Source organism: Prunus mume, linkage group LG2, assembly GCF_029339155.1.
Source record: "Prunus mume cultivar Tortuosa linkage group LG2, ASM2933915v1, whole genome shotgun sequence".
Classification (NCBI taxonomy): domain Eukaryota; kingdom Viridiplantae; phylum Streptophyta; class Magnoliopsida; order Rosales; family Rosaceae; genus Prunus; species Prunus mume.
This window is the reverse complement of record NC_142699.1, coordinates 1,721,813-1,733,405: the sequence shown is the minus strand read 5'-3', so window position 1 is coordinate 1,733,405 and position 11,593 is coordinate 1,721,813. Positions and strand designations below refer to the sequence as shown.

Here is an 11,593-nt window from a genome sequence, read left to right as displayed (position 1 = left end):
TAGCAGTCAGCACTATGCACACACATAAAAGCGATTCCTAAACCCAATTTAAAGATTCGCTACCTAAAAGCCAAGAACCCTCTCTATTGAAGATTCCTTTGGCTGGAGCAGCTGAGCCATTCAAATTTCTTCACTTCCCAAATCTAATATTTTCGAAACCCTAGCTAGCCAGCCGAGTATTACATTCCATTAAAAAAAAGCCTAATATTACATAATCTCCCATGGGTCCCATTAATAGCCACATTGATGCCACTTGGTTGCCACTTGGTGATCAATTTTTGTCACGCGTTTGAAATTACTGAACTACCCCTGTCATATCAGCTGAGTTAACAATTTTTCGTTGAAAATTAATAGAATGGGGCAACCTTAGTAAACGGAATGGAAGTTCATGGGGGAAATTGAGCCAATATAAAAGTCAGATGGTAATATGAGACAATTTGTAAACCACTGGGTATTTGAACATAAGCCTAATAAATAAATACACCTTAGCGATAGCAGATTGATAGCATCATGATGTGTAAAAATCACACCAACAAATTTCTGGTTGTAAACATGGCCGTGAGCTTTTTGGTCAACATCAACACTAATTCTTTTGTCGACGTTGGCGCTTGGGCATTTGCCAACTGAAACCCTGCGTTGGTGCCAAAACATAGACCAAACAAATAGAATTTGTCACCACCACCAAAGCAAGAAAATAAAAGTAGACCTACTAAGGGTAATTTACAGGTTATAGAACGTATGATGAAGTAAAAAATTTAAGCTTTCATGTTGAGTGTAGATAAGTTGGAGAGATGAGCATTTTGTGGGTGCAAATAAAAACTCAAAAAACACTACTAAAACTATTTTGGTTTTTTTTTTTTTTTTTAAAGAAGAAAAGTTTAGGGAGAGAGGAGACTACCCCATCCCAAGGTCAGGGCATATACCAAGGCCTCTTTGAGGAACTATTTGGCTTTTTGATTCACTTTGTAATTAAAAACACAAGGCACCCAAAAAGGATCAGGCCACTCAATGATTCACCATGATATATTTTTTTTCATATAAAGATGTAGTCACCGCCCCTTCACAAGTATACTAACCTATACAAATTGTGTATCAATTTTTACTTTGCCTTGCATTGCAAATGCTCAAAAAGAGCCTGCATATTTTACAATTGATTTCAAGAAAGATAAGGTTCTCTTTGAAAATTCTGCAAGCTAGGTATTCTTCAACTGGTCACACTATCTCTAGGAGGTTTTCCCTTAGGAATGACCGCCCGGTAGTCGCGACATTACAAATGTAAAAGAGAGATGAGAGGCCTGCCACCTTTTTGGCTTTGACCTGCAATCATCTCCTGATTCACTTTTATATGTGTTGTTGCATAAAGAACCTGTTGTGTCAAACTTTTCACATGGGCACTCTACCATCCTCGCCAAAACAAAACTGAGCATGGCACATCATTGTGCTGTTGTGTTTTTGTATGCCTTGCAAATTCTCCTTTGCATAGAGAAACGAACCATCAACGTAACCAACAGAGGAGATAAAAGATCAAGAGTCCTGAAAATTCCAAGAAACGGATCTCCTTGTAGAAAGGTCCTACTGCTGAAGCTGCAAAATGCATACATCATGTGATTAACTTGCATATCAGATGTAAATATCAAATAATTTGGCATGCAAAGTAAGGCAAAAAGTAAATGAAATCAGCAAAAGACAATGTCCATGGATGCATCTAACAAAACATTAGCTTATTTGTTTTGGTTGTCAAATGGCTGCAGCATTCCTAAGTTATTACATTCATTTGGCTCTTTACAGATCAGGTCAGTATTAAAATTCCATTACTGATTTCGGTTCATCATCATATCACATTAGTCCCACCAGTTTTAACTCAAAGTTTATTCTCAAGTCTCCATTAAGGTTGCACCAAATTTCAGTTTGTATATTTGTTTATCCAAAAGGATTCCAAAATCTGCTTCAAATATTTGTTTTGTAGACAAGTTCATATAATTCCAAATGTATATTCTTGTATAAAATACCTATGTAATTTGAATATGAACTGTATGCCATATGACTAATTGCATTGAAAAGCCAATCAAAGGATTTAGCAGAAATAACCAGATTCAAAATTAAATCTTGCTAAACCTCAAATAGTATTTCTTTGGTCTATAGGATTAACTTCTCGTAACCGGCATTAGTAAAGCAGGGCAATTTCTACTCTTATCAAACTCATGAGATCAGAAGTCACATAAACTGACTACCAACACCTCAACTACAGAGGGGCCTATTTTCAATTAAGAAGAACATCTATTGCCAAAAGACAAAATTATGAATAAAGATGCTTAAAATCTTATTAACACAGCAAAGAATCATAATTTCTTATAAACTCTAACTCTGAGCCTGCATTCTATATGAATAACTAACACTGCCAAAACCATAAAAAACAAACAACATAATGCATTAAGTCACCAAACATACATGCCAACTAAAAACAGGAGGAAAAAAAATATAAATCTTACTGCTTGTAACTTACATGACAAGGATGGGGAAGGTGATGGAGAAATTAAGTCTTGTGCACTTCCCTTGTTTCCTGGACTCGGAGCATTGGACACTACAGGTGCAGGTGACACATGGGGAGACAATTGAGATGAGGGACTCGTAGAAGGCGAGTAAGGGGAACCATTAGGTGCATAAGTAGGAGGAACAGTAGGGTTAGGATGAGAAGTTGGTGAGGAGCTTGGAGGAATTCCAGAACCGCGGTATGGACATGGACGAGGATGTGGAGGTACCTTGGATGGTGCTGGTGGGAGATGATTACTGTCAGGTGAGGGTGCTGGAGAGTGAACTGGAGAAGCAGGATATGGAGAAATTGTTGGCTCTGGAGATGGAGCGGGAGAAGGAGTAGGAGGGGTTGCAGTAAGTGTACCCTTAAGGTAAGAAGATAAACTGATACTTTTAACTTTGCCAAAGACTGAATTATCAAGGCCAAGATTTTTGCTGGAGAACCAGTGATTGTTTGAGCCAACTGCTTCAATCTCTGTGGCACAATGCCCCCAAACTCAGACATGAGAGACGCTTGAACTACAACTGGGGCATCTGTAGTTGAACCCAATTTGTTTGTAATTTGCAAAAATACATTCTGCATGAAGAGAAAAATTGCACTTATTTATCACTAAAGTACAATGCAAACTTGAGAGCATCATCCAGTACCAAGATTGTTTAAGTTGATAATATGGGTCCTTAACAACTATGAAAATCCAGATGGACATTTAGATTTGGAAAATGCACACTTGTATACACATTATCCTTTTAAATCTTCAGGAAGAAAGGTCGGTACTCTATGTTGCTACCTTTTTGGTGTCTTTGTTTCCATAACTGTTAAGATTAGGCTTTATATTTCATAACTGAAAACAATTCTTGCATAGATCTCATGTATGGTGCAGAACTTAGCAGCTATAAGAAAGGTTTGGATCTGAAATGATGATTCCAACATGTTAGAATATTAAATAAACTGTTGCCCCATGTTCTAACAGCTAAAGTTTTAGGAAATAGTGCTGAACCAAAGTTCATAAATCAAAAGCCCAAAAGTTGGTGCCTGGAAATAACTGTGCGAAAAGTTACTCAAATAGTGGTGTTATACCTCATAAGACCTTAGATGCAATCCAAACCTCAACTGCTCCTTTAACTGAACAAAGTTTTCCACTATGTCTGATGTAGAATTATTGAGAGTAAAATTAAATAGGATCTGGGGTATCTGCCAGATCGAAGCAGATTGCCCAGGAATCACAGTGATTCCCGCCGGATACTTCAGAATCTCAAACATAGATGGCTGCCCGAAAATTGATGTTGTCACCGTAAGATTGGTTTGCTTAAGGAACAGCTCAACGAAAGATGACCTCAGTACACTTAAGGACACTGGAATCATTGGAGCATTTATTGGATCGGAAAGAACCCCAAAAACCACATCAGTCCAGTTATATGCATCATTTTGGTGCATGGACAAAATAGCCACCTGTTGAGAATAAGCATACTTCAGTTTGACGATTCACTTTGCATGAAAGCAATATGATATGGTATATAATGCAAAAGCTTGAAATTGTACCTTTGTACCTGGGACACCTATTTCCCCATTGATATCATATTCTAATCTTCTGATGTGTGGAACAAGGTCAATAACTGGCTTTTCCAGTCTGAAGTATGCCTGAACTGTGGCTGGAAAAAGATAAAGAAACACATAAGCATTCACCTTTTTACTTCTGTAAGCATGAGACGAAATCAGAAACCCTAAATCTTAATAATAAAAAGATTGAAAGGTTAAAGCAATAAAGAACATGCATGTTAGCTCCAAATCATCAAAAATAGTATTGGAAATATCAAATTTCCAATTAATCTTTAATTTCTAAAAACATTAAATGGTTTTTTTCTTTTTGGACCAGTGAAAAAGATTGTTCTAGTATGGAAAGTACAAAGATATTACATAAATGGGTTGTCTTAATTCAGCAGCAATTATCTCCGACATTAGCAAATTGGTACAATATTACCATAATCACATATACGGCCTAGACTAATATAATTATATTTATCTATCGAAATATCAAAAAATATATTTCCCCAATTACTATAACCATATATCTAATTGCCTCTTGCCCTCAAATAATATGCATGCATTAGAATCCAGTCTCTGCACCATGCAGTCATTAGGAGCCCAGTTGATTTTTGGAGTTGTTTGGGGTGAAATTCAGTGAGTCTCAGGTTGGTATCCCTAGACTGAAAACATTTGTCTTAAGACCTCTGAATTGCCCAAATTTGGAAATTGATAAGTTCACTATACATAATGACATTTCTGTCCATCCACATTCTATCTTTGAGGCATAAACTTTTGTTGATCCTAGAGTATTGTGTTTTAGGCATGGTAGGACATGCTTTACTTTTGGGAATTACATGACACCTAACATGTTTATGGCAGTGCTAATATTACGATGTATATATTATTTTATGTAATTGCTAGGATACCGGAGTTCCAGTTTGTAAGTTGACAATTGTTTTTATTTTGCATTTGAGGTTAGTTGCTTGTATCATAGAAACTAGTCTTTTCTAACGAGACCAAAAATACATAAAAACTAGTGTTTCCTAACAAGATATTTCTCTAGAATTTAGTATTGACAAATGCTATTGTTATTATCATTATTATTACTCTTTTTTATTGTTATTGTAATTATGTAAATTATTCTTTTGATAAGAAGAAAAACACCATTATCAAAATAAAGTGATAAAAGTAGAACAACAGTGAACAACCAGTTCCCGGAAGCTAAAATAATAAAATCTATCAGCAGGCAATTTTGATCAGAGTTAAAGCAACAAACAAGAAACCAAAGCACACAAAAAACTCAATACAAAGCAGCCCCCAATCTGCATAAACAAAGAGACTGTGATTAATATCACAGATCTAGCAACAGAATTTGTCATGGCATTACTTGACTTTTTTTTATTTTTTGCTAGGGCATTAACTTTTAATCTAACCTTCTATTACAAACTCACACCCTCTTTTTTGTTTTCCAATCCTTCTCTTTCGGATAAATGGAGAAGGCACCAAAATAGGGTCAGACCACTCAATGATTTGCCATGATACTTTTACATAAAGATGTATCCTGCTTCATCACAAGTACACGATAGTAACCTATACAAATCTTGTGTAACAATTTTTACTTTGTCTGGCATTGCAGATACTAAAAACAGATATGGTTCTTTTGGAAATTTCTCCAGGCACACTCTTAGACTGCTCAGAATTCATATGTCGTTAAGGTCAATTTGGTTGCATTACAAGTTTTTTATATGAGTTAATTTACATTACAATTAAATTTTTGGTTTTTATTCTTAAAAAGGAAAAACTTTTCAGGTCTATCATCATTCTTTTTTACTTAATAGGAGACTGAATAAGAGAAATGATGGTACAATAATCAGAAAATCAAAAGAGATAATAACTAAAAAGTTCAAAGTCTACAACTTAATGGCAAGAGTATATATTTGGGTCAATTGTTACTAATCTTGAGTACAAGTCAATCGGTATGAGAGTCTATTTATTTGGTCTTAGGAAAACACAATATCTTTAAGTTTTATAGGAGTCTTCTGTTACTCATCATGAATCTAAGGATATTTCTATAATACTTTATGAGTCTTGGATGAATGAAATTATAAGTGTTTTTGAAGGCTTGGTGCCTTCATATCCCCTCTACCTTCTCCTCTCTCTCTTTCTAGATTCTTCTCCATCTCTCTGATTTCTCTAAAATTACAACACTTATACACAGCTTGTTTGTTCGCTAAAATATTTTACTTCCAAAAGTTCCAATCTTAAGCCCACGGCCACCATAACCCTAGGCAACATAACTTGCAATGTCCTGCATCAGGAATATCCAAAAGTAGATGGAGATAGGGTTGCATGATTTTGGTGTGGTCTGTCCTTTCTTGATCCTGGGAATAATATGTTATTTGATTTTTGTTCCTTTGTGTAGTTGTAACTTGAAATGGCCTCTATAACCATCCTCTACATCAGTAGAACTATTAAGACTGCTGGTCAATTATTTCCTTTTTTCGTAGGTATAATCTATTTCCTTTCTCATGAGGAAATAAAAAGTTACTTTTCTTGAATATGAAACATTTATTATTCTCAGTTCTTTATAAGAACCAACTTCAGAGAAAACATATGAGAAATAACATAGACCATTAACATTGTAATTCCACACAATTCATTAACTGCTATTTCCACTAATGGAAAACAGATGATTTGGCTACATTAACGCAGACTACTTGGTGAGATATCCAATTTCAGACAATTTTCACCTCTGCAGTCAACTGCAGAAGCCTTGTTCCTCGTGAATGCACACCAAAGACAAATACATCTATTGGTAACTATTAGAATAGCAATTCTGACATGACAGGACATTACAGTCACTTCCAAGCCTATAGTAGATCCACCACCAGCAGAAAAGCATTTCTGGAAATATGAAACTTATTTAGGTCTTAGTGTCTAACTAGATCCATCAACCCTAAGCCTCATAAATGCTCCTGAATTCAACTAAATCTAAGGGAAAGCTCCGTACTGAGCAAATCTGTGCATGATATACTTCAGTTTGTGCTTTAGCCAGAGCCATACATCTGACATATATAAAATAGTATCAAGGAAACTTGGACACACAGCACGAGTGTGTGCAAGTGCACACGCACAAGATTACGAGAAATCATGAGACAACCAATTCCTTTCCCACCCCATCCTAAATTTAAGGTGAATTAACTCGTACCAGATCCACAAAACACCATGAAAACTTAACTACTTAGCCAGAAGGTGAAATAACGCATAAACCATCTCCTCAGAACATCAGAAATGCTTAAAACGAAGCGAGAATGCCATATCCTATATATAGCCAGATGAGTGAAACATTGCAAGACCTGAATTATAGAACACAGTGTAATACCACTTGCGCCTTCCCTAAAATAACCATAAAACATTTATTTAAAATCACCAAAAATCCCTAATAATTAGGTAAACTACTACCACACATCAACACAACAAGGTAAACTACCAAAACCCCATTTGCTTAAAACATTCAAAGACCCCCAATTTTACAACAAAGATAAATCACATACCCATTTGCTCAAAGCATCAGAAAAATCTTATAATGAAAAATAAATAAATAAATAAAAGAAGAATCAAAGTGAAGCATATATAAATATATATATATATATCTATATATAGATTACAGAGAGAGAGAGAGAGAGAGAGAGAGAGAGAGAGAGGACATACCACTGAGCTTAATTGCCTCTTTGGCATCAAACCCAGACTTGGTTGAACGGTAAGGAAGGATCCAGAAGATCCCAGAGAGAAAAATTGATAAGCTGAGAATTAACACAAAAACGCATCTAAAGCTGAAGTCTTTGGCGATTCTATTAAAAACCATCGAACATCCAGGACAGATGAGTTCCGAAGAATTTGCACCCCCATGACTCTGCTGCTGATGCAGATTTTGCTCACCCTTCCCCATTTGCAGAGCATCTGGGATTTCCCTCTCTTTCTTTCTCAGTCTAAAGAGAGGAGAATACAAAGGGCACAAGAAGCAAGAGAAGAAGAAGAAGGTGAAGGTGAAGATGTGAGGGACAAGTGTTCATGGTGGGTATCGCCCTGTTTAAACCATTAAAAGGACAATAACCTTCTTTCCTTTTCTTTTCGTTTTTTACTCACACACACTCTCTCTCTCTACACTCTGTCACTCACACACTCCTCTACTGAGTCTATTCTCTTTTTTTTTCATCTTTTTTTATTCCAAGTTATTCTTTAGGCTACCGAACGTTGAGAAGAAGCAAAGTTTGAAAAAGAAAGTGAGAGAGAGCATAAAGATTAAAGAGATGAAGCTATTGATGGATAATATTATCTTATAAAAGTGAAACCAAAAAAATGCTCCATCCACAATGATTTTAATTTGAAAAGTGGCTATCTACCATATTCATGGTGGATTTCAACAGTATTGCTAATTTTTTATGTATGTTTTTAACTTTGAGTTTTTCTATTTAAATCCAATGTAAGTATGAGTTCACATCATTTTTTTAAAATGTAAAAGGACAATAAATGATATAATACTTAAAACCTAACCCTAGTCCATCTATACACACCAATCACCATTTATCATGACCTGAAACAAATGTACGAATATCATTACTAAAACTTTAAACTTTATAGCCACAAATGTGTCGTATCCTCTGACGTACTCTTACTTAATCAACCCAACAACTTTCAAAAGAGTAGATAAACATGAGAATATAATTCATAGGTTTTGTTGATGCTCAAAATTGGACATAACTTAGGATATGTGAGATAGTGCGGCTTGTGGTTCTAGTAGCACAAAATATATAAACCATACTATGCTAGTTCCCTCTAGAAGACCTAGCCCTGACTATAGTTATCTTGGTAGTGTATGGCAGATTAGTTAGATAGATAGAAATAAGTATACATACATGTGTATTAACAATAGATGTACGTTGTTCACTTGAATGGGCTACATCCACAGAGAGATGTTCTCATAATAATTTTTTAAGTTGTGATGATGTAGTACAAGGGGTTAGTCCCAAAGAGAAGAGGAAGAAGAGAGATAATACCCTTTAAAAGTGGAGAGTAGTCTCCTTTTATAGGTGAGGGAGAGTCCTCCCTTACAATATGTCGAAGTGGGACTTATTGGTGTTATTTCTAGTTGCTTTCCTAGTCACAATACTAATAGAAGTCCTTCCAAGTTCCTGAGTAAGAAGGTACTTCTTGGTTAAGGACTTGTAATTCGATTCCTGAGCAACCTCTTAGTTTGTCTTCAAGGCCGTATGGTGCACTATGCCCAGTCCCCCCAAGTCCCCATGTAAGAAGGACCTTAAAGGGAATGACTTGGGAATAAAAATATTAAATGGTTTCCAAGTCCCCCATCATGTTGTTTTATGGTGCCTAAGCAAGGATGTTGAAGAGAAAAGTCTTTGAAATCGTACCAATTGGTCAATGATAACGTGCCAATAGGCGGGGTGCCAAAAGGCATGATACTTGCGTGTCGCAAGGTAGGTGCCGATAGGTCCCGAAGGGGGGGGGGGTGTCGAAGGGCATAATACTTGTGTGTCGCAAGGCGATTGCCAAATGGCAAAATGCTTGTGTATCACAAGGTAGGTACCAAAGGGAATGATACTTGTGTGTCACGAGTTAGGTTTCGAAGGGAAATTATGCAAATGTGCCGAAGGGCAATGGTGCAAGTAAACTAGTAGTTAGTAGAGTTGAGAATAAGTCTTCTTTTAGTATGTAACCAATCCTTAACATAAAATACTTATTGGAGAATCTCCCTAGATATAAAAGACAAAAAGTCATTTTTGGTCTATGTAGTTTGCCACTTTTACCACTTTGGTCCCTATCGTTTCAATTTAATCAAATTTGTCTATGTAGTTTTCAATTTAAGCAATTAAAGGACAAATTCTAATTTCTGTCAAAATAAAGTAACTGCTGTTATTTGTTGAGGGGCATTTCGGTCCAAACAAAAGCTAGAAAAAAAAAAAGGAAAGATAAATTTTTTATTGAAAGTTAAAATTAAAAATCAAAAGAACAAAAAAACACAAATATCTATCCATCGCTCTCCTCCCAGCCCCCCCTAGCCCGACTTAGCCAACCAAACCAGCACCCTCGCCGCCCACTCAAGCAGACACCCCATCTTTCAGCCCAGCCCCACTTCTTCACGCAGCCAACATCTCCCCCACTATTACAAGTAGTTGTTATAGCTAGTCACTTCATCCAAATCTTCTTTCTTTATAGGCTTATTATTGCAGGCATCCCCCACTTCGTCCATCAGCAAAGCATTTCATATCATCAAGTTTTTCAATGTCATAGACAATGATGAAAATATCGGCCGATATATCCCTTTTTTTAGGTGTCAATATAGATACAAGGGGGTAAGCCTATTTCTTCCCCCTTATCGGCGATATATCCCTGATTACCTCCGATACCAAACAAATAACCCATAAATTTGTCTTCAGTTTTGAAAGAAATTATAGGTCCCAAACACTTAATCAATGTCAAAAACCAAGCTCTAATACTTAGTTGATTTTCATCGCGCTTTATATATACATGTACATTTCATCATGTGCATCTTATACTTCATATATTTTGAATTTTATTAGTTCAATACATTAGTTGATAATGTGCTTAATATCTATGAAAGTTGCAGCTTAAGTAACTTTTCAGAGAGAGACGGGACAGCGGCCCACTACTAGCAACATCGATATTGTCCCCAACTTAACCACCTACAAAACCCAGTAGGTGTGAGGTTTTATCACAAAAGGCCTCAATGATGTTAGTAGTGGAAATCATTATATCTTGTATTTTATTTAGTCAAGTTTCCGATGGGACTTATATTCTTCAACAGTTTTGTGCTATGATGTGTTAGTTTTTCTTTGATAACAAAGTGAACTATTGTTCTTGGTTATTTTCGTCCACATTATTATCTTTCTTCATATATATTGCAGCACAATTATTGCGAAAGTTTAGGATTAAATCCCAGGGTCGACGTGGAAGACTCTTGCATGTGGTTAAGAACCCTGTAGATCCTGCTAATTCCCTCAAGATAGGTAAGCCTCAAATAATGTGCACGATTCTGTTTTCATTTAAAAGCTTCTTTGACAGAAAACATCTGTCACTTCAGGCCTTTCCATGAGTTCGCAGAAGGCAGTTTACTTAAGGGATTATGTGGATGTTGTCAGCGATAATGTCAACTTTGTTTTCATGGTATGAGCATTACAGTCTCCTATCATCTGTTTGCATTACACATTTGGTATTAGATTAGGTGTTTGGTTCATTAGTTGATTTACTAATCTGAAGTTCAGGTTGGTGCAATGGCTCATGACACAATCAATAGCGTCTTTTGAGTTGTACTTGCTGAAGAAAAAAAAAAAATTTAAGCAATACATTTTGCATAGGCATTGTAGAGGGTGAACACCGCAAGCAGTCTTGGCCAGTCTGATGGTTTCTTTGATTGCCATGATATTGTTCTAGGTTTTTTTTTCCTCTTCATGGCAAAAGCTCTTATTTTGTTTTTCTTTATGATTTTGTTTGTTAATA

At 36.0% G+C, this 11,593-nt stretch overlaps 1 protein-coding gene across 1 annotated transcript; it reads right to left on the bottom strand.

Annotated features, from left to right (window-relative positions):
- Positions 1-999: 999 nt before the first annotated feature.
- Positions 1,000-8,145, bottom strand: LOC103319214 (hydroxyproline-rich glycoprotein family protein). The gene is given in 6 exon segments (XM_089046245.1): positions 1,000-1,584; positions 2,504-2,968; positions 2,971-3,109; positions 3,611-3,982; positions 4,073-4,182; positions 7,769-8,145. Coding segments are annotated over 6 exon segments (1,413 nt in total). The 5' UTR covers positions 8,007-8,145; the 3' UTR covers positions 1,000-1,495.
- Positions 8,146-11,593: the final 3,448 nt, after the last annotated feature.